The 25,493-nt window shown below is 29.2% G+C and overlaps 1 protein-coding gene across 2 annotated transcripts in view; it reads right to left on the bottom strand.

Moving 5' to 3' along the window:
* LOC142325267 (mitochondrial proton/calcium exchanger protein-like) overlaps positions 1-25,493 on the bottom strand; it is a 71,779-nt gene that overhangs the window by 27,153 nt on the left and 19,133 nt on the right. For both annotated transcript variants that reach the window (XM_075366797.1, XM_075366798.1), the window contains exons 2-4: positions 14,223-14,779; positions 8,624-8,767; positions 4,783-4,920 (exon numbers count right to left, since the gene is read on the bottom strand). In XM_075366797.1, coding sequence (XP_075222912.1) covers positions 4,783-4,920; positions 8,624-8,767; positions 14,223-14,779 — 839 coding nt within the window. The remainder of the gene's footprint in view (positions 1-4,782; positions 4,921-8,623; positions 8,768-14,222; positions 14,780-25,493) is intronic.

Genomic DNA, 25,493 nt, shown 5'->3' with positions numbered 1-25,493 from the left:
GAGTTTCAATCAGTTATGTGTGCAAACAGCGTGTACAAAATGAATGGTATATCAAACTTCCTACATTCAAGTCTAATCATCAGTGGGATACAACTTTAAGAGAGACTGGAAGTTAGTAATGAGGCTGTGGATTGTGTATTTACTGCCAGTCCTGGAAAGCAAATTAGGTGGACTAGCTGCAAATTTCTCATTCCACTGTTCACAATATTGTTTATAAGTGGTTTTATTTGCGAGTGAACAAGTTACAATTATTCACCACAAACCAAATGATCGCTGCCTACAATATTATCTTGCAGTTTGCTGCACGGTACTGCACCATGTCGAAAACAATCCAAATTCTCTTAATACGTTGTTATTTAGTGGTGAGGAAACCTTTCATATGTGCAGAAAAATTAACAGACACAATTGCTAAATTAGTGGTACTGAAAACCCACATCAGTAATCGAAAATGAAAGGGACACACTGAAAGTCAATGTCTGGTTAGAAATACATAAAAATGACATCATTGGTTCATTTTTTTTTCACAGAGCCCTCTGTGACAGGACTTTGCCGTTTCTGATTCCTGCAGGCTTCAGTTTCCAACAAGATTGTGTTCCACTATACTGAGATGTTACCATGTTCTTGAACAACACTTTCCCTGGATGTTGGATTAGATGAGGAGGTTCAAATGCATGGTCACCTAGTCCAGATATCATTCCGGTTGTTTGGACTTTTTTGCTGGGGGATTTATTAAAAGTTGTACCAAAGAAAAGTTTGGATTTGGACGATTTAAAACAGACAATTGTTGAAGCTGTTGTCTAATAATGCCACAGATGCTGCTAAACAGCTGGCAAGAGTTAGATTATTGTCTATATGTCTACCAGAGCTACAAAAGATGTATACACTGAACTTGATTAATCTACATTACAACTTGGTTAGTTGCTGTGTTTATTAAAAAAAATTTATTAAATTATATTAACTGGTTCTCTTAATATAAGCTGTTACTTTTGGATACCTTTAGCCCGGACAATCTGTATTTGATGGGGCCATATTTTAGTCCTCTTGAAGGGAAGATGGTCTTCACTTGGCACATTACACATACACCAACTGCCATACAATCAGTTTCTTCCTGGAGAATGAGCTAGCACATTCTATGGAAACTAAACAAATAACAACAATGGATTGAAAAACTCATCTAGATAGACAGTTAAGATGATGAAAATCAGATAAAAATGTAATATTAATGTATATTAAACAAAATACTGCTTATGACAAAGTGTTATTATGAGAGAGATACAAACTATTCCAAAGAGTACAGTAAGAATCTTAACCCTTCATGAGCGACGATGTTTTATGACTGTGGGTGAAAGACATTTTAAAAAAAAGTTCATGCAAAAACTACTTAAAATAACTTAAAACATGCATTCATGCATAAAAACAACCTATAACTTGTGTTTTTGCTGAATTCTGCCACTAATCTGGTTAAGGAACATTGTTTAATTACCTCGTGAGAAAAAGCTTACGCAATAACGGCACAAATCTCACTGAGCACCCTAGAATTTGTGATATACAGGTGATAATTTTGGTTATGTTTTAGATTGAGTTCTTTTCATGTAAAAGAAACTGAATAATAATAATAACAGTAGTAACATTGATGGTAATATAATAATAGAAATTTTGAAGTAATGCACCTTGGCAGGGAATGGTAATAATATGGTTTTATTATAATATAAATATTTTATAACAAATAGACAACTTTACTGTGCATGGCACTGACCCTAAATAATTCTGGAAAGAAATTAATTTGTAAGCAGCTTGAAACTGCATAGAAAATTAATTGTTTATGGACTGAGTTGACTAAAACTAATGCTTTTTTTATGAGCATGAATCACATGTGAGAAATGTTCCTAACATTTTTATTTTTTAATCAAATACTGCATATCTTAAATGATTAAAGTTTATCACAACTGGTTTCAACGAGTAGGGTTGAGGCATGACAAAATTATTAGTACGCATGAGACATAAAAATCTTGTCATAAAATAAGTTATTTTTAAAAATAAAAAAAATATATCATAACTAACATTAGATACATACTTATAGATGCACACCTCTTTGGATTTTTCCTTTATAAATGAGATAATGAAAAATATTTTCATAAACTAAAAACTTAAAATTTTTGCTTGACTTTCTTTTTTCTAACAGGATTGAACTAACAAACTCGATTAGTTTAATTTTATACACACACTGGAATAGGACCTCCTACTAGCTAAGAATGTTTTACATTAATTGTATTACTAAACCACAATTTATGGAAGAAAAAGAAAATCATGCTAAGTAAAATTTCTTGATTCCAAGTCAAATACTGCTTTATATAAAACATTTCCTCCTGAAATATTATTTTAATGTTTTATATAATGGCATGGCAATGGAATGTGACAATTTTAGGAACTAACAAATAGCAGGAACTAACCCTGAAGAGTGGTGGGGGAAATGTGTTGCTTAACATAACTGCTTATTCATATACTTCGTGTAGCATCATGTGTTAAGAAACATGAACAATTGGTTGGTGTAAAAACACAATTTGCTGGTTATGGGTTTATTAACTGCAAATCAGTAATCCAAGTGCAAAGAAAATTTTGTCATGAATTTTAATTAATAAGTAGACTCATTAAAATACTTTTTTGAAGTAGGTTGAAAAGAAAAATAACATGGGAAATGTTCTGTGATCAAATTACTGGTAGTACATGAACAAAAAATACTCCACAAAATGTTAACAGCAAGGGCAGCAGTTATTCAAAATCCCAATCCTCCTTTTAGTTATCAATCAGCTTCTTTAAAAATGTCAAACATAAGTGTTTGATGCATATTACACTGTGGCTTCAAATTTCAACCATACAAAGTTTAATTTGTTAATAAATTTTATTTTTACTGATTTTTTTAAATTTTACTGATTTTACTGATAATGTGATTACAATTCTGTACTTGGTTTAAAATAATTCTGAATATGAAGCCTTAAGTTTTAAGTAGAATAATTGTGCCAGATGAGGTCCATTTTAATCCTAGCGGTAGTATCAAACAAAATTTTTCTTATTGGAATGACAAAAATTGGGGCCAAGTGTAGAACAAACAGCCACAACATATTGCCAAGATTAATCTAAAGTGTTTGCAAACATGCTGCATACAAGTAAGGATTTGAAAAATAATATTCAAGAAATTAGACAAATTCAATACATTTTTAAGATGTTATTAACAATTTTCAGACAAAACTTAATGAATTTATGTCATACAGAACACTTAAAAAATACAGTTTTTAAGAAGAGAAATTTAATGAATTGCATAAGTGTATATTAACTCCATTCCCTCATGAAATAACTATGAAAAACATAATTTCTTCACTGCCATACCCTTAATACAAAATGTCAATACTACAGATAAGAAAACACTGGATGTTTAGGTAGCAATTTGCAGACATATGTAACAATATTTAATATATAACAACATTTAGATTAAAAGAGAAATAAGAGAATGCTGAAAATTATATGGATTGGGAGTTAAAAGTAAGACGTTTTTTTATATTATTTAAAGCAACAACACATTCTTTATTTTCAGTAACATTTTCTGTTTCAGCTAATTATTGATTAAAAACAACAATATATTAATCAGATTAATTTTTTTAATTTTTAATTTAATCATTTACCTTGTCCCATTACAATATCATCAAATATTAATTCAGAATAAAACAGAATAGCTAAAAAAAAAAAATGTTATAAAGAATATTCATTAATATTCCTACAAGTGTACAGTACTTACTTTATGTTGATCCTTGTTAGAAAGAGAGAGTGCTGGTTCAAGACTTTCCATTGTAGGATTTTTTGTCCTTGTGATTTCACAAAGACTCCAAGAGTAACAGTATAATATATTTTACTAAAAAATATATCACATACTTAAATTGGTTAAGGCATCCATAGTTTGTTAATTTTATTCTAGGAGAAAGTATGGAGGGTATTTTGAGGATTTAGGATGTAAAGCAAATACATGAAATTAAAAGATCAGCACAGAACAAGTGCATTACATCAATCAAAAGGATAACAAAAAATATACTAATAATTGGAACTTAAGTTAAAATTCTGCAAACATATTTACATAAATTTTACATTAATTATGGAGTAAACTTTGATGCATTCTACTGTTTATAATTATTTGCATTTTAAGTCATGAAAATTAAGAAATCAATATAGTATGGTCCATTACACAGCAAATCCAGTTACTTAGGTTTTAATAATATAAATAAGTTAACATTGCGTAAACCATTTCATGTTATTACAAGCACATATTCCTTTTGTATGATTAATATTTCTACCTTCATTTATTCCCTCACAGAGTCAAGGCATTGTTTCACTTCTAAAAGGGGTAATTTTTTTTCTTTATACTCTTCATGGCTGTGAAAGGAAAAGCACCCGCAATATGAAGACAGCAAGCTAGTTTTCTTTAAATCTAATAATGTCTACTAAACATTCAGTCCTTATAGTATGATCAAAAAGTGTCAATTTGCAGGAGTGAATGCAGATTATATATATATTTGCCTCTAGGAAGAAGCCACTTCTTTCCCTTATAAACCTTGCATGGGATGACTGTCACTGGATGCTATGTTGTCGTGTTGTGTCTCATATCAGATCATTTATAACTGTTTGGTTTAACAGACTAAAGGCATGAATTATTAATAAGAATAAACATACGCATATTAATAATAAATATTCTGAAAAAAGTTCTTATTTTAATTCCAAGAAAAGACATTTACTTACTTTTTCAAAGAACTCTCCAAACTCTTTAGCCGATTCTGATTTATGTCCTTTACCAGCAACAGCCATTTCATCAAGAGTCTGCTGTAAAAACTTAGCCATCTCCAGTTTTAATTTCAATGACTGTTTCATTTTGTCTTCCTAAAACAAAAAAAAACAAAAAAACACTTAGGATAAAATATTTAAAAAAAATCACAATCTTCTTACTTTTTAAATAAATAGTATGCAAATAGAAAATCAATTTATTTTCAATTAACAGTGTGATAATTTTATTCATTGTAACACAGATGTCTAATCAGCTGGCAGTTTTGGCTTGGCCTACTTGACTGTTATTAAGACATCTATATTAACAAGATAATTATAGACCGGGTATCCAAGAATCATCTCAACAACTTTGATGTTTTATTAAAAAAGAAGCAATAGTCCTATTAATGAATGGATGGGGTCTAACAGGTAACTCATAAAGTTTCCCTCTGAAAATATTAGATAGCGCTTGCATATACGGTTATGTATGGAGTTGTATATTATATCAGTCGCTATGAATCCACCAAAGAAAGCACAATCAATAGAGTGGTTTATTGAAACAAAATAAATCAACACAAGATGCCACTGTATAACTTACAGTCACCCTCTAAGATACTGGCAGTGACATGAGAAGGATGCAGGTATGCCTATAACATCAGATGAAAAGATGGAGGAGATCATTCAGTATTTTGTTTGTAACACTGGGAAGTCAACTTGGAGTGCAGCATGCGAATTAAATCTTTTCATCTATCATTCACAATGTTTTGAAGAAACAATTAAAATTATGTCCTTATAAATTACAAATATTTCAACACAAGATCACATTGCTAGAAAGGAATCTGCTATGGAAATGAAACATTTGAAAATCATGATCTCAGATGAGACATTTCATGTGTTTGGAAGAATGAATACTAAGAATGTTCGAATATGGGGATCAGAGGATCCTCATGTTACACTTGATTGTATTCAAGATAGCCCAGAAATTAATGTTTGATGTGGACTGCTTCACGATTATGTAAATGGACCTTTTTTCTTTGCAGAAATGGCAGTCGATGGGAATATCTATCTGGACTTGTTAGAAGGATTTGTTTACTCCCGGCTTGAAGAGTTACTACCTAAAATAATATTCCAACAAGATGGGGCACTGCCACCTCAATTACAGATTATAACTCCATATGATTTTTTCCCATGAAGTTTCTTCAAGGATAATATATATATATAAAACTCGTATAGTAAATATTGATAACAAAGGATAGGATTTTTAACACATTTGAACTCATTGGATATTTTATGAATTAATAATGGTGTACATATTGAATGTCTTTGATTATAGGTAAAAAAAAAAACTTTGTTTTAATGTTACTAAATTTACACAATCTGCTTTTGTATCTTAATAAATAAATTATTTGCTCATTCTCCAACTTATTCAGATACTCTATAAATATATATATTTGTACGATATGCTATGATTTCATATCTGAAAAGTAACTGACTTTGCACTTGAAACTTTGAACATAGAAGTGTCATATAGGTGTGACAGTGTTTACAATGTCCATTGGGCTCCCCCGATACCCCCACTAAATGGCATGTTGATCAAGTTTTACAATCTACAGCAATACACTGCAGTGTAAGCATTGATGTTTATATTTCATAATGTCAAAAACCATCACTATGATATCACTGATACGTAGGTATGGTATAAAGTACGCTGATGAATCTATGAATGTTAGACAAATTAAAGGATGGTATAAAAGATTTAAACAAGATTATATCTAAAGTTGAAAGCGACTCTCTTTCTTACAGGTTCACAATGACAATAACTTCTGAAGATATATAATAAGTTAACTTTTAATTAATGAAAATGATTGTTTGACAGTGAGATAGAAGACCTTGAAATTCCAATTGCTATAGTTTTAGTAATTTTGGGCCAAGAATTGGAGATGAGCTGAAAAATGGCTGCAAACTCTATTTCACAGTTACTGATGAAGACCAAAAGAGTTACTGAGTGGAACTAGGCCAGGCCAATTTCAAAACAATCTGAACAATCCCTAAATGTTCTAAAAGTTTATTTTACTGGGAATGAGGCATGGGTTTACAGTTACGACCCTGAGACAAAAGTATCATCTTCAGAGGAAAAACCTGAAGAATCACAAACCAAGGAAATGCGCTGAAGTTGGAGCAACATCAAAGCTGATCATAGATTTTTTTTTTTTTGACCAGGAAGGTGTTGCTCACCACAAATATCTTCACATGTTAGATGATGAACAAAGAGAACTACTTGGAAGTTTTAAAGTAATTACATGATGTAGTGAGAAAGAAGAGGCTGATTTGTGGAAATGTGGCAGCTGGGTGTTCACAATGCATTTACTCATTTATTATTGCAATTTATCAAGAAATTTCTAATGAAATACAGAAGTTTGGAATTTTTTAGCCTCCATATAACCCTACCTGACTCCTTGCAACTTCTGGAAAAAGTTCTAAAAGCGAAAAGATTTGATGAAGTAGAGGAAATTCAAAAGAATATGAAGAAGCAGCTGTTGGCTATTTAGAAAGAACACAAGGATTGCTTTCGAAAATGGAAGTATTGTTGGAAAAAGAATGTGGCTTCCAAAGGGGACAACATTACCGTAGACCACAATGAATTCTTCTATCAGCTATAGCATAAAATCAGATATTTACCTGGCAGACCACATACAAATATATATGGTCAAAAAGTGAAAAATGATGCAGACCAGACAGTAAAGCCCAACATAACAAAAACTGAGATATCTATTTAACTAACTGAATAAATCAAAATTATTAGCCTATTTCAATCACTTTTGATCAAAACATCACTATTTCTGCTTGCTACCTTGAATTTACATGGCAATACTACATTACACAAAATCAAGCAAAATGTGATCAATTATTAATTAACATGTTGGAACATTACTATAAAACATGAGATCTCAAAATTACTTTTAACTTTTTCAACTACAATTTTGAACTGGTTCTATCATATATAATATAACCTCTTCAATGTCATGTTATTAATTGTTGGCAATAAATGACCATTTTTCAACATCGTTTTTAACTAACACCTTACGAAAAACATATAATTAGGATCAGCCAAGTGGTTCATTTAAAAATAGGGAAAAATTCCGGAACCTGCACATACTAAATTATGTTTTCATAACCTAGAGCAAACATAATTCTAAAGGAAACTAATGAATCATTACTGGTTTCCTTATACAGTATATTAAAAACATCACTAATTTCAAAAAGAAAGCGTAGTCAAAGATTTTTTAAAATAAACTATAATAAGAATAATATTAAATCATGGTCCTTCTTGTGGTTCCACTTTTGCCATCGGGTGTGCTACCTAGCGAGAGCCAGAGCTCTCCGGCAAGCTATGGTCATACGATGTCCTACATCATAAAACCGCAAGGAGTGGTCATTATGATGTAGTGAATTCTATTCATTCAATGCTAGAATCTGACCCAGAGCGGTCATGTTGTACATTAAGTCCGGATGGACGCGCATACTAATGTTTGGTTGAATGTTTATTTTATTTGTAAACTTATATGTTATTAAGTTCAATTATATGTGTTAATATGTTATATGTTATCAAACTGTCAAGATGACAACAAAATAAATAACAATTCAATAAGCAACAAGGAGTTGTTTCAATTCATCACCTGTGCATCTACAGTTCATACTCGCTCTAAAACCTATCACAAAGGTTTTATTGTCCTCCACATCACAAGGGAGCTAACAGTCCTAAAAAGAAAAAAATATAATACATGTTAACTTTTTATCTGATATTTTTAGACTACATTACCTTTTCAGTAGCCGTTTGGAATGTAGAGGGTAGCATTCCTGGAAATAATTTTATGAATACTGGTAGTAGTATCTCCATAAATGGTACAATTATAAATACAGAAAATGGAATCAATCGAAATATATCGCCAACTGTTCTAATCAACTGCAAAAAAACAAAAATACTTACAACGATTATATACAGATTTAAAACAGCAAGAATATACAACATAATCTACTAACGCACTCAAATCAAAAGTCAGGGCTTTTGGTTTGTTCTGTTCATAAAATTTCATCAGGAGACTGGTTTGAACAAATTGTATAATACTTCTGAGAATTTTTAGGAAAAACACAGCCAGCATAAATATAAAAAAGGAAAATCATTGCAAATCAGTATTTTAGCATGTTGTAACAGATTGTTGAAGAATAGAATATGATATACATAAAATCATCAATTCATTACTTCTCACGCCAGCACAGCTTAAGCTTAATGTTCATATGACCTTTACTAATAATGTACCTTTACTAATAATGAGTGTGTTAACATGGTCTGAATAGCATTGAGTAAAATTACTTTATCAAAATTCCATGACTTTAGCTGGAGTTAGATGATTAATTTGGAGTGATAATAAATAAAATAAACACATTTTAATTTAAATATTTAAACAGTCGATAAAAGAAATCGATAACATATATATATATATATATATATATATATATATATATATAAATTTCAACTATCAGATTCTATCACAAATACATTCACACATTTATAACCTCCCTTTTTTAATCAAAGTAATTATATGATGATTACTAATGTAATACTGATAAGTAATCATTTTGATTTATTTAGAATATTTATTCAGATAGGCTTTCATTCAATCATTAGCAGCACCCTTCATTAAAGCAATGAATTATATTAGAAAACCATTATTAATCTATTTTGGGAAAATACACAACTGATTAGCCCAAACTAAGACAAATAAAAGGTTTACTTAATAAATGCATAAATTATTTACATTAAAAAAAAAATTAAATATAAAATTATGAAAAAGTAAAAAGAAACATGAAATAGTATCTCAACACTGTTTACATAATCTCATATAAATATGAAAAATTTATATTTGATAATTTTGCTAAGAACAATAGGCATAATAAATTTTACTTTATAGAGTGATTGAATGATTAATCAAATTAAATATGAATATATTTAATATAATTAAATAATATCCTATAACATTCATAATAAAGAATATTATTATTTAATAAAAAATCAAATTAAGATAACCCAGTTTAAAATTATTAGATATAACTTTATAGGAAATTGAGTAATAGACCAAATTCTGTATAAATTTAGGTGAAAAAAGAATGTTAATAATGTGAAAAAATTTACATTTTATGTCATTGAATGTATGTGTGCGCATACACACACACACACACACACATATATATATATATATATATATATATATATATATATACATATATGTAGCATATATATATGTGTTGTTGTGTGTATATATACACACAACATTGACCAGGAAATTTTTTAAACACGTAACGGCAGCTAAGAAACAGTAACAGCATTTCATAACTATGGTGTTAAGGCAGGGTCAACCTTGTCATTTAGTAATAATGGACCAGTGGAACAATTTACAACATATTTGCTATGGAGGCATATTACAAAAAACAGTGACAATTTAACTGCTGCTTGTAGAGAATTTCAGTGTCACCACAATTTTTGAACGTCATGATCCGTGTTCCATGACGTCAAAACATGGGTTAATAATTTTGAGATGGATTTAACTTCAAAATAAGAATTCCAGTGAATATTGAATGTATTCGGGCTTTGTTCACAAGAAGCCCTCAACAACCTGCTTGTAAATACTCATCAATTTAGCACCTCAGCTGAATAACCATTCAACAAATACTCCACAAGAAGTTATAATTACACCCATACAAAATGCACATTATGCAGCAGTTAAAACAAGAATTTAAGAAGAAATTCACGAGATTTCTGCAGAGGTATTGCAAAGAGCCATGCAAAATCTAGATGTACAATTGTACATCAAGATTTTAGTCCTTGAATTCAAGGAGTGCATACAACAGGACAGGCACCACCCACTAGACAGTGTTTCCAAAAAAATGAAAAGTGGTATGTGAACTCTTAATGGAATGTAGTGTAGTTTAAATTTTCAGTAATAAAACTTGTAAAAACAGTTTTTAATGTTCTAGACAATTATTTAAAAATTTCCTGTTTTCTGGTTTAGCTTGTGTATATGTATGTATGTATGCATATATATATGTAATTTTTGTAATTAAAAAATACCACATTTAAATTAAAAACAAAAAAAAAAAATTTAATCTATTATGCTAGAAACTTGAAAACTGGTACAACTTTTAAGTAATTTACTATTTATATGCTTAGATCTTTTCTGTTCATATTTTAGACGTTTTAAAAAATTGGCAAAAATATTTTAAGATGTTTGAAAAATGTTTATTACTGAATGAATTAAAGGGGTTTAGTGTAAATAGTTGAAAATAACCAAAAAGTGCTTTTATTTTTCAGAAACAATTGTGTAATTCTAACTGGGACTCAAAGTAGGGATAATTCATCCAAACAAACATGGTTAAGAAAACACAAAATTTCTTTTTTAAAAGCTATGTTAAAACCAGAGTTGTATAAAGCAACAATCTATACGGAGGAGAAAATCCTTGAATGCAGTTATAGTCTTTTATATGCCAATATACCAATCAGATTTAAATCCCATTAATTAACCTTTCTAATAAAGTACAGCATTATTGAGCTTCACAAAATGTTTTTTTCAAGGTAACAAACACAAAGATGAAATTTAAAGAAAATTTTTCTTTAAGTGGTAGCAATCACAGATTTTAAAACATGAGGCTATAATCTATTTATCTCAAGAATCATTGGTTGGAATTAATTTTCTATTTCTTTACATGAAAACATTAGTAGAAAATAAATAAGTTTTTACTGGAACATTATACACAATTTTAAATCAGGTGTCAATTGTTAGTAAAATAGCAATTATTACAACCAAAATCTAATTAATTTAAAAGCTAACTGTTATTAATAAATTCAAAATTAATGGAAATCAATAATAAGAAAAAGGAAGTATAATGAATGCCTGAATACAAGGTGTGTTCAAAAAGTAATGAGAATTTTGAAATTTCACAGGTTGTATTAGTCCGATTCTTGGGATTTTTTTGTTGTTGTATTGGTAAACATGTCTGAAAAATATCTGTGCATATTTAGCCATATTGGATGTTAGTCTGTTGTCAGCTGTCAAAAGGCAGACCTGTTTTGATACAATCAGCCATTTTTTATTGGTATAAGTAATGGGATCAAAGAATTTGTATTAAATTTTGCTATAAGAATATAATAAAGTGTAGCAATGTTTTAAAAATGTTAAATATTGCTTTTGGTGAGTCTGCTATGAGTAAAGCAAGGGTTTATGAGAGGTGTAAGCATTTCCAAGAAGGTCGTGAAGACGTTGAAGATGACAAGCGCCCCAGCACATCAGCAATCGATGAAAACATGGAAAAAGAGAAAGAAATGATTATGAATGATCGCCGAATCACAATTAGAGAAGTTGCTGATGATGTTAGGATATCAAGTGGCTCATGCCATGAAATTTTTTTGGATGTTTTGGGTATGAAACATGTGACAGCAAAATTTGTACCAAAATTGTTGAATTTCAAAAAAACAGTGGCGAATGGAACTTGCTTAGGAGTCGCTAGATAAAGTCAACAACGATGCAGAACTACTGAAACATGTTGTAACAGGTGATGAAACATGGGTTTACAGATATGTTGAAACTAAGGCTCAATTGTCTCAGAGGAGGCATTCTGGATCACCAAGACCGAAAAAATCTTGAGAAGTACGATCGAATGTGAAGGTTATGCTCATTGTGTTCTTAGATTTTAACGGCATAGTTCATCATGAGTTCTTGTAACAAGGTCAAATGATCAATAAGGGGCATTACCTACATGTTCAACGCTGTTTGCGTGAAGCAATCCGAAAAAATGCCTGGATTTGTGGTGAAACAATCCATGGCTTTTGCACCACGATAATGCACCTGATTACACTTCATTGCTTGTTCTTCAAGTTTTAGCCAAACACAACACTTTAATGATACCTCAGCCACCATATTTGCCAGACATGGCCCCATGTGACTTTCTTCTAATTCCACATAAAGAGAACCTTAAACAGTCATTTTACAAGCATGGATGAGATTAAAAGCGAATAGCTAAAACAGCTAAACACTATTCCAAAGATCAAATTCCAGAAGTGTTTCGGGGATTGGAAAAAGCACTGCCATAAGTGTATAATAATATCTAATGGGGACTATTTGAAGGGGATAACATTAATGTAGACGAATAAATAAAATTCTTTCCAAAAAACAAAAATTCTCATTTCTTTTTGAACACACTGTTCATATAATGCTACGTACATTTACTAAAATGAATTAAAAAGAAATTAATAACTATTTACCTAAATTGGTTAATAATGCCTTCAGCAATAATATTTCTTTCTTTCTAATATTTATATCTGAGGTAGTTTATTAAAATACAGAGAACCTCTCTGAAAAGGGCCATTATTTTCTGTATTACGAAGGAATACCTTTTGGTAAAAGTTACTACTTCCAGTTTAATAATTATGAACTGCAAAATTTAATTTAATTTCATTGGGCCTATTTTTAAAGAAGTAAATTCATGCAAAAATATATAACAAATAAGAGTATTACAAATAATTTACAATTCAAAACATTATGTTTACTTACTAAGCATATTTCATATAGCAAACAATTAGAAATGTTGCTGCAATTCTAATAGCCTATTTTTTCATAGTGAAGAATAATCCATTTTGGGATTTTGAAGCTGATCCCCAGCAATTAAATCTGTATGAAACAGGGAAGAATGAAAATAGCAAAAGGCTTTTATTTACACAGTGATGATGACTGTTCAGAAAATTAGTTTGAAGTTTTTAAGAATTATAAAATATCATGTAAACAACAGTAAAATAAGGTACACAAAATAGTAAAAAAACTATGTGTTAAATATATAATAACAGTGCTTATATATTTTTTCAGTTTAATATTCCCAGGCACAGCTTGATGATAATCTAATAATAACAATAAATATCTACTGAATATCAATGTCTGACATTAATTAAGTAAAAAAAAATAAATATAAATACAATATTTTTAGCAACATGCCCAGCTTATTAGGGAAAGTTTGTCTTATCTAGAAACCAATGCAAAAGTTTCCTGATCAACAGAGGAACTGTACCTTAAATCACAAATATGAGTTTAAGAAGCATGTGATGTACAGAGATATAGAAAGCGTATTAAGAATTAATACTACACATAAAATTAAAAAAGCATAAAGGGATTGAGGCAATTTTATAAGATGAACCAATTTATAACAGACACGAAAGACTTTAGGATAAAGAGTTATAACTAACATTTCAGGACTAACATACCAAAGAAAAAACAATATACTAACTAATAACAGTATATTGTTTTAATATAAAAATTAAGTATATAAAACAAGAGGCATTTTGACATTTTTAATTTTAACAGACGATAATTACTCACCAATTTTTTCTCTCTTCTCCTCAGGGTATGCCCATTTAATACACGCCACACTAACTTTCTTGAAACGTTTATATCAATAAAGAGTAACCTAAATCCATGGTAATAATGTACTAACTCGTCTACTACTTTTTTCCTTATCATCTGAAATGTGCTGGTTTTAACTACATCTGGTTTTTTCTCAACTATGGGGGCAGAAGAGACCTGTGGAAACTCTTTTTCTTTTGCTTTTTCTTTTAATGCCTGTACAGTTTCTTCAATTTTAGATGATGGTTTATTAGGACCATCACCAAAATAAACAGCGGTTAAATGAAAATTTCTACTGCTATTAAAACTACTAATTAAAGGAACATTAAACAATTGTAAACTTCTACCATATAAAAAATTGATTTTATTTTCACTGTAAAATAACTTTGAACTTTTAATTATGCTACAATGGACTTCATTTTTTGACTGTGAGCTTTTCTTCCTATTCCACTGCATTCTGTAATAATATGTACATGACGGGTGAAAATCGTAACTACTTTTTAATGTATGTACATGACAACAGCGACAACCACCTATAAAAATGGAAAGAAAAACAATTTTAAACAAAATTGAATGTAGTTAGCAGAATGAATAATACAAAATGTATATCATATTAATAATATAAAACAATAACACATTAATGTAAACATTTTATCACAGAAATGCTTTACAAATCTGATTATCACACACCTAAAATTGAACTAATCATTCAATATAAATCAATAAAGAAAATTCAGTAGTTCTTTATTTCATGAATTGTATAACAAAAAAAAAAAAAAAGAAACAAATTAACAAAATTCTTTCTTAAACTATGCATTAGAAAATTATGAGAATGATTATAAATAAATGAGTGTTACTAGAAGACAAATGGATTGTTTATAAATGGTTATAAAAATACTAGTTTACAGTAGGTCTGAAATATTCTCTTCACTATCTTAAATACAACACTGTATATTAATGAATTAATATATTATTACATTATTATGAAATAATATTATGGTAAAAATATAGAGCAATTATATATGGTCTTTCTTTATAATACTCATATTTTCAGACTTTTTAAATGAAAGCCAGGAGGTATGGTAAATACATAAAAAGGCAACTATTTCAATTAGTTGCATGGCAGCAAAAACCACCAATACGCAGGAGAGGCATCTCATTCCAAAAAGTAGTCAAAAAGGGGTTAATATATTGAACTATGTAACCTATCTAAATCTTGACATCACATTTAACTACCTCATAATTTTTTTTAAAATACAATTATCAAGGCAACAACTAAATTAAATTTATTAAATTTATAAGGAAGTTATTTCTTAAGCAAGGCTAGGGGTGGAAAACTCCTCTCAGATATTTTGTCTTTCTTAGAATATTTTCCTTTTATTAAAAAATAATTATTAATGATTTTCAAGTCAGAACTAAGTTAATAAGGATATAACCAATGTTGCTTTTTTCACATGGAGTGAACAGAAAAGAACAGAAGATAAAACTATGGCCAAATTTTTGAACTCAGTTAATATTATTTACTTTTCCATATAACATGAATTCCACAGCAAGTAAGACATAGCTTAAAATTTTGAAAAAAGAATTCATAAATTATATTAAAAAAAATGTTACAAAATTGTCTTCACAACTGGTTTATTATCAAGGTCCAAGGATCATGCAAGATTTCAGAACTGTAACCACAGAATCAATAATGGGGATGATGGGAACAAAAGATAAGGAAAAGGGTGAGGAAGAATAATTAATCTACCCATCAGGACAGATTGGGATATATTAACAATCAAAGTATAATAACACATTTTGTATATTGGGATGTTATACAGTTAAGTGTAATTTTTGGTAACAAATTCAACTTAATTTAGAAATAAACTGTTAATACTTTACTAGGTGCAATTTTAATTAGATAACAACTACAAGTATTATGTTAAATAGAAAATTTTTATAGATAACTTTGAATAAGATTTAGACGTAAATTTACAGAAAAAACTTAACTAATCAAATAATAGGTTCTAAATATAGTATGCAAAATACTTTTGTATATACAGTGCAAGTCAAAAGTATGGCAACTCCTCAAAAATGTTAAAACTGTTCCAGATAGAATACTGTAACTTTCAGGATAAGGTATAAGTCAACTAACTACTTTATCTTTTAGCAAGAAATAAAATTTCAACTGCTTCTTTGGGGGGGAGGGGGAGGGAAGAGTTTATAACTCAAATATTTTAAATGGTAATATACTCTTTATGTGATACAATTTTAAAGGTCTCATTTTAAAGGTGTGTTAAGACAAGAAAAATGGTAAAAATAAAAAGTTGGTATGATGTCTGTACTCAAAATTGGCAGGATAAATTTTAGATTCTGAAACAAATTACATTGATAATTTAAGGAACTTTTATTGCAAATAAATATATAAAATTTTGATTAAATGGATATTATCGAATAAATTCATTTAAACAATTTTTCTTATAGAGTATAATATTTGCTTATTTACTTACATTTCATTTTAATAAATATTCAAAATGTCCTCCTTCTGTTGTTTGACACTGTGCCAGTTGGATGTAAAAGGATGATATTGCATTATTTAACAATTCCCTAGTGAAATTTTATGCTGATTTTCAAATTCTAATTTGAAAATCCTCAATAACTTGGGGTTTATTATGATAAACAATATTTTTTAAGAAGTCCCATAAAAAGTAATCCAATGGTGAAAAGTTCAATCTCCCTGGCCATTCTATTTGACCCCTTCAGCCAATCCATCTTCCAGGAAAAAATGTATTTAAAATTTCATTTCACTTCCAAATGTTTTGGAAGTTGGAACTAACAACATTTTGAATATTAGGAATGATATGGTTGAGAAGCAAAGCCTCATATTTTACTGTTTAAATTTCCATCAATATAGGCCCTATCAATCATCCATCAACAATATCTGCCCATATAAATTTACATTGACTAGGTATGTGCTTTACAATACCAGTATGGATTAATATCAGTCCAGTATCGACAATTATGGTAATTTACATTGCCATTTAAAAAAAAAGTGGCCTCATCACTAAAAACTATGTTGTTTAATAAATTAGGATCTGCTCAAATATTGTTCACCACAATTTTGCAGAACTCAAGCCTTTGATCGTAGTCATCTTCATTAAGCTCTTGCACCAGATAAATTTTCAAGGGTTTGAAATTTTCACTTTTTAATGTTCAAACCACTGAATTTTAGCTAATGTTATGTTCTCGTGCTGCTATTTAAGTGGAGGAATGAGGATTCTCAATAAATTCTTTTATAATTTCTAATGATTTTTTATTATTTGATACAAATTTAGGCCTCCCTGGTTTTCCCCTATTATTAATGCTCCCTGTTTTTTAAACTGTCTGATGGTTTTTGAGACTGTACCTTTTGAAATATGATTGTTAAATGTTCATGGAACAATTCACAAACTTCAATATATAATCTTCTCACCAAAGCCCCTCATCATTGAAAATGTGACCCTCTCCCGTTCACTAAGGGCCATGCTAATAGCAATATCAGCAGGTAGCATAGAAATTAATTCTTTAAAAATCAATTACAAAAAAGGAAAACAAGTTGTAAATAACACAAGTGGCTTACAAATGTGATAAAGGCAGATAAAATCAGTTAACCAACTGATCACAATAAATTCTGATTGGAAACTAACAATGTAGTAATGAAACATTCTGAACAGAATATTACACAAGAATGAAGTAAGCTTCATTTTTGCAAAAATGGTAAGAGACCATCAATAATTAGCTCATCAGCATGATTAGGGGTGACAATATTTTTATTTATTTACTTATTTTAAATTAGAAAAAAAAACAATTTTTTGTGTTAAAAAATAAACTGTTTTAATTTTTTTTAAATTCAAATTTAACTTTTAAAATAAATTTTATTTAAACTAGATTAAATTTTAATTTATTTCAGTTTAATACCTTTTTTTTTAATTTTATTATTTTAATTTACTAAATTTAGTTATTTTCAAAATCAAAAATTTATCCTGCTGTCATTTTGGGTACAGACATTTACCAACTTTCTAATTATACCATTTTACTTGTCTTAAAGAAACCTTTAAAATCATTATCACACAAAGGGTGTTACCATTTAAAATATCTGAATTACAACCCCTCGGCCATCTCCCAAGAACGGTTTGAAATTCTATTTCTCATCAAAAGGTAAAGTAGTTAACTGATACCTTATCCTGAAAGTTACAGTATTCTATCTGGAATGGTTTTAAAGTTGTTGACAGGTTTTCATACTTTTGACCAACTCTGTTACCTATGTCCATTTTAATTGCATATGCCAATATAAAAAATTCTTAAAAAATAGGACATTTATTGCTGAGTCATTATATATAAAGAAATACGCACATAAATGTTTGTAAGAAAAATGCTGTCAACAGAACTACCAAAACATATTTACATAATTTGATAATTATTGACAATTACAGATATATTCTGGTTTTTTGTTTAAATTATTTTAATCTAACTGAATCATTTGACAAGCTATTACAGATTTTTTTTTTGACATTATAAACCTATTTAAAGATGAACTGCATTGTACTTTGTTGCTTTTTAGTACTTCTTGTACAATTATGAAAATAAACTATATAAAAAAAATGGTGTACCTTCTAACATTCACATATTCCTAATACTAACATATTTAATCCCTTGAAAAGATGTTTATAGATTAGTTCTCTTTATTTCATACAAATTAACCTAATTGCCTGCTTTTGCAGTCAAAAAGTTTCTTCATCAATGGATGATATCTGCTAATTAATCCTATAAACCAGATGAAATTGTAAATGAGGAAAATATACATCTTACTGCCATTTTATCAACATAGAAAAGAGATTTATTAATATAAATAATCCTACAGATACATTCATTGCTAGTATAATCAATAGATGTTTTTCCAAGATAAGGTTAAATGTTAATTTTAACTGATTAGAGCCAACCAAAGTATGCTTACAAATAATTTTCTCATACCAAATGGTATGCTAACAACGGTATGCACTTTCTCAAGATACAAAGTAAACAAAAACTAACAAATTCTGTTACAGCATCACATGTAATATTACATCTAGTTAAATTTAAATTGAGATTAAGAAAATAAATTATTAGTCTCAAGTTACTGTAAAATCTGTTCAACACATATATTAGAAAAAAATGGGGATAATTGATGTGGGCTTAAAATTGCTAACTTCCTGTGCTCTACTCTTTTTATGAATTAAAACAACAATCTTCCATAGCTCATCTTACTAATATATTAATTACCATGGGCAAATATATAAGAAATATACCAAGCAGCAAGTTACTATGAAGGAGTTTAGGCCAAAGATATGTAAATGTTCACTATTAAGGCCATAAATTCTCTAAACCTGGATAGGATCCAAATTTAATTGGAATATTAATTGAGAAGGATTAAAACTAAAAAACAGTTCCGTACATCCTTAACATTATCTATAAAGAAAATTTTATTCATTGTGGAGATTTTATCAGCACTGTCATTTCTGTTTAAATATTTCATTATGATAAAATAAATAGCCTTGAATTTGATACTGGCTATATTAGTAGTATTAGCATTATATTTAAATTTTACAAACTTATTACAATATTTATTTTTTAAATTCATGCACTTATATTCATATAACTAAATCCCATAGCTTTTATACATATGAATACAAAACATTGCATGTTTAATCTTTTTAGTTCATTAGTAAACCAAGCATTATCAATCTTTATGGAATTATCAATCATTAGCATTATCAATCTGAAAGATCTTTATGGAAGGCATAAATTATAAACTATGATGAGCTATCTGAGCTAATCTATGATGAACTAAAAATTCTCATCCAAAGAACAAAAATTACATAAGTGAATAATACTCAATAAATTACAAAACCATGCAGTATTTTGATGTTAGTGTAGAAATATCACCATTCTGGTATTTTAATTCTATGAAGACATTATAAAAATTTGTTTTAATGTAAAATTATACAGGAATTGCATTATGATTTTCACAAAGTAAGGAAAAATATAAAGAAGGTTCTTTATTTTCTAACCTTGACCAACAAGAAAGCTAATGAGTTAAACAAGGATGGCTTGATGTGATGCTGGTATTCTGGCTATATTATATGATCTTTTTTTTTAATATTTAATTCAGCATTATCAGTTTTAAAATATATTTTTAAAACATTTTACAAGCTAAATTTCACAGACTGCTTTTTGAATTAAAAGATTAAGTCAAAAGTTCATGCTTTTTTTTCTTCTTTGGATTTTGCCTAACAGAGAGTAGCATTCAAGCAACAGCTCCAAGATCTTCTCACAAATCTTAAGAGAAAATTAACCATATTTATATTTGATCCATAGCTGCAAAGAGAATTATCTATTATTTTCAAATGGTAGATAACATCATCATTGACCAGCAATCAAATAGAGATTAATGATTAGTAATCACGGAAATTTTCTATTCAGAAAAAAAGTATAACATTCCACTAATTTCTTATAAAATTTGACATAAAAACAGATTTGGTACTAATGAAAAGTAAAAGTAATTGAGAACTGAAAAGGAACACCATAAAAAAACTAAAAAGAAGACTGAATATAAATAGAAACATAAACAAGAAATTATAATGAGTGTGTGAAGATTTTCTAGTTATATACAAAAATATTAGAAACAATGGTAAAAAATTAAAATTTTAATTTGGCAAAAAAATTGATCTACGATTTAAACAGCTATGTATCACAAATAAGACTGTATTTATCATATCAGTGTCATCACCAGGACACAAAAATAAAATAGAAAATAAGTTCAGTTACCACCTTACAGAATTATAGTTTACAAATGAGAAGCAAACAATGAACAGCATTTATAAGATAGACAATCAGGTTTCTATGCAAACCATTACTAATCCTTGGGTCAAAAGCGTTTCTATTATGAACCAAGACAAAACAACTTTCTCAGATTTACTTATGCCAAAGCAACATTACGTCTAATACAATGGTGATTGTTGTAAACTATCATTCCATTCGACCTGCCAGTTTTCATGATTTTTTTTGCTACATTCACTAATTCTGATGTAACATACAATGTGAAATTGTGGTTTCTTTGCTGTAAATGCAGTCTTGCATTTAGGTGTTTCACAATAACCCACAATCCAACCAAAAGAGACAATACTTCCTGTATCAATATGTTTAAATAGTGAGTCAGAATGTCACAAACAAAATGTGAGCAATTATCAGACAATGCTTGCAGAGCACTATGAGATCCATGAAAGCAATATCTTTTGATACAATAATAGTACTGATATTATCAATATTAGTTATTGATATTGTATCATCTATTGAAACAGTAATAATGTTTAGAACTGTATCACAAACATCTCTATATGATAAACACTTTACATTGGAAGCAAGCCAAAAAGTACATCCTGCTATCAACAATTAATGTACAACCAACAGAATCTTCATCTTTAGATGTCAAATAATAATAATATTTGTCAATAATTGATTAATAATAATAATAATATTAATCCTGTCAATAACTGCACGAAAGAACTGCTGTTATAACAGAGTTGAAGTAGAGTCCTTGCTGAAATATGTATAGAAAATCTGAAATCAATACTAGTCACTTACCAGGATGGATACAAACTGTAACAATTTATAAGTGCAGATACATGAATTCAAGATCAACATCAAATGGGGATAATGATCACTTTTCAGGGTCATATTTTTGAATTAGGATGAATTCTCTCTGGCCACGTAATAAAGAAGCATATGATATCTCTGGGTGAGTGAATGTTAGGTCTTATGTTTTGGTGAAAATAACTATTTTTACATTTATATGGCTATCCTGATCCCCTGGCCTCATTTATTAATATTTGCTACTTAAAGAATCATTTACAAGAACCAATGCACTTGCTGGGGCAGTTGTAAGATTAAGAAGAAATGCAGCCTATTTTGGTAAAAAAGGATAACTTTACACAATTATAACTGTAGTAATGATTGATTGATTATGAGTTCCTTAGTCTTAAAGTAAAGACTTCTGTTTTTGTGGAAAAAAAAATCAGTCAATAAGAATAACTTGGAGCAGTTTTAAGATGAATGTTTTTTTCTGCGAAGACAGATTACCATGAAGAACACAATGCAAAAAATAGTTCAGGGAAAGCTATGAAAAATTACAAAGAAAGTATGTTAATAAGGATATTAAAATAGATCAACATCATTTTTAAATAAAGTACATCTTACTACATATAAATATTTGTAAATAAAGTATTCAGATCCAACAGTAGGTCTGCTTTTATACTGAACATTCAATATATTATGCAGCTGTTAGTTTAAAAGTTATTCACAAACCAAATGACAAATACTAAAATACTACCAAAAATGGAGATGAATATTATTACTGGGCTGTAATTAATAAACTGGACTGTAAGTCTTTAATAAACTGAAAAAAACTCACTCATATTACCATTCAATGCAACTGAAGTTTAGATTTTTAAAAAAATCCCACAATTTCAATGTAATAGCACAGTTACGTAAAAAAATTAGCAAAATATACTTCTTATGGTAAACAAAAAAAAACTGGTGATAACATCTGGCACTGTATTTGAAAATTATGCCAATAAAAACTGGTGAAGTGCCAAATGTTTAACAGCCAACCACTCAATACTTAAAAAATTCAGTATTTAAGAAACTGTTAAGCAATTTTCACACCTATAAAATACTGTAATGTACTAAGATCAGTACTAAAAGATTAATTAATATAAATGAGTACATAGATTAAACCTTATGTCTATTAGGAACTTAAAAACCCATACATACACAAATCATGAATATAAAATTAAAAAAGAAATGGTTATTTTTCAATAAAGTTCAGAACATGAAATTTATTACCTGATAAAAAAACTTCAAGAAAATTGTCATGGTTAAAGAAATTTAATATGTTAATATCAATTTAAATGAAAAGCATATATAAATAAACACTAATCCCCACCTTTAGATAAATAAAATAAGTGTATACATACATATAAGCCACAAATATTAGATTTAAAAATAATAAAGTATTTTCCAAAAACAATTATAAAAAAAAAACCAAAGAGCATGTGTTACAGGTATTAGCTGTTGAGTACTGGATATGGCATGAGAGTAACTACATACAGACCTAAACAGTGAACAGGGTAAATGACCTAACAAAGTACAATGTAACCTGCCAAATTGTCTATTCTGTTCTTTACATTAATTTCAAAACAAAACACAGATTTTATGTACACATCATACATGAAACATTCTCAATATACACTGAATTTTTTTTTCAACATACCATATATTAACAGATGCTACTTATGACAAGCAATTCAGTTTTTCTTACTTTATTCATTAGCATGTTATTTTTTTGATCTATTCAGATTATATAGTGACTTAACCAATTTTATACGAAACTTTCACGATGCTTATACTATATAATAACCAGCTATATTTTTTATCAAGATATTGTTCTAGGAACTTCTCTTAATGAAAAGAAATTGATAATTATTATTTCAGAAAAAACTAAGTTTTAAAACTTAGTATAAGAAAATGTGATAACATATTTAAAATAATTGTTGAATCCCATTTCATTTAAAAGGAAACTGAGCTTCCAGAAATTCTTTTCAACACAGCTCCTTCATCTATGTGCAATGTTGGGAATTATGCACATATTGAAGCAGTTAAAAACCCCTTCAGTATGTAATTAAATAATATATTTGATTTGAGTAGTGTTTAATCATTTAATGTAAATTTTGACAAATTGGATAAATTCATTGCACGCTACTAAATTTCAGTTGTACATTGAGACTGTTATTTTGTTATGTGCTGAGAAGAAGGATAACTTTATTTGTGTATGTGTGGATGTATATAATATATCGTGATAAGGTAATTTTGATTTAGTTGTCCATAGCGGTGGTTGTATGTGTTATTCGTAAAAGTGGATGTTTTATGTCGTCTGGCCAAGGTAATTTTTCTATTAGTCAGGGCTATTTATTTTGTATACTTATGGGTTGTTTGACATGTTGTTTTGTTAGTTTGTTGGCTAATACATGTTATCATTAAGTATCAGGTCTGTTAAAAAAATCTCGTATTTTGTTCTACGTATGTGAAAGCAAGTGTTTAACATTTTGGTACAATGCAGCATTAGCACCTAATGTACAAGTGATGTTTTTGTAAACTCATAGAATGCAGTAGCTACTGCATGTGTTTTCTACAAGCGCTTAATATATTTTTATTTTGTGCATGGACAGAACATAATGGACAAAATAACTGCATGAAGTTCTGCCAAAAGTTTGATAATACCCAAAGTGAACCAATTTGTAAAATTAAACAGGGTTTTAAGAATGAAGATATGGGTTACACAAATTAAAGAAAGATATAACTATTTCCAAAACTACTGAATTGTGACCAGTTGAAAGTGACCAGCAGCTATCAACAAACCAAAATCCAAATGTCAGTAATTATGTGCACAGTTTGATAATGGAAAATCATCAACAGATGGTCTGAGAAATTGCAAATGACAGTGACATTAGCAGCAGCAAATATACACATGATTTTACATTAGTGGTCACAAAAGCAGTCATACTTTGACTAACTGAAAGAGATTTGTTTTCACATTGAACAGGATATATACTAGGATGCTAGATCATGATAACTGGTAATGAATCTTGGGTGCTCATGTATGGGCCAGAAACTAAGTTCAATTGTCACACAGAAGTTACCATCATCTACAAGGCCAAAAAAGCAAGATACGTGAGAAGGTGAGTGAAAGTGACACTACGTTTTTGATAAATAATGGAGTCATCCAACATAAATCACTCAAAGACAAAGTGAACTATCAACAAACAATACTACCAGGTGGTATTATGTCATCTTTGTATTACAATTTGGTGTAAAGGACCCTACGGGAATCATGCAAGTGGCAATTGCATTACTATAATGTGCACTCGTCAGTTTGTCACATCAAATGTATCATTTCTTGGACAACCATGGAATTCCTCAGAGTACACTACACTCTTTTGTTGATTTCTGATCACAACAAGGGTGAAGATGCTGCTGAAAGGGTTCAATTTGACAGCCAAGAGGACTAGGAAGAATGTTTTCAGCAACAGAAGCACCAATGAGTTGTCACAAGACTACTACTTTGAAGACTAGGGCTAGAAGTCACTATTGTAAGCTATTTTTCTACAGCCAGCAGTTGGATACTTTCAGAAC

This window comes from Lycorma delicatula, chromosome 5 (genome assembly GCF_047948215.1).
Source record: "Lycorma delicatula isolate Av1 chromosome 5, ASM4794821v1, whole genome shotgun sequence".
Lineage (NCBI taxonomy): Eukaryota > Metazoa > Arthropoda > Insecta > Hemiptera > Fulgoridae > Lycorma > Lycorma delicatula.
Note: the sequence above shows the minus strand (reverse complement) of the source record. Positions and strands in the feature narration are given on the sequence as shown.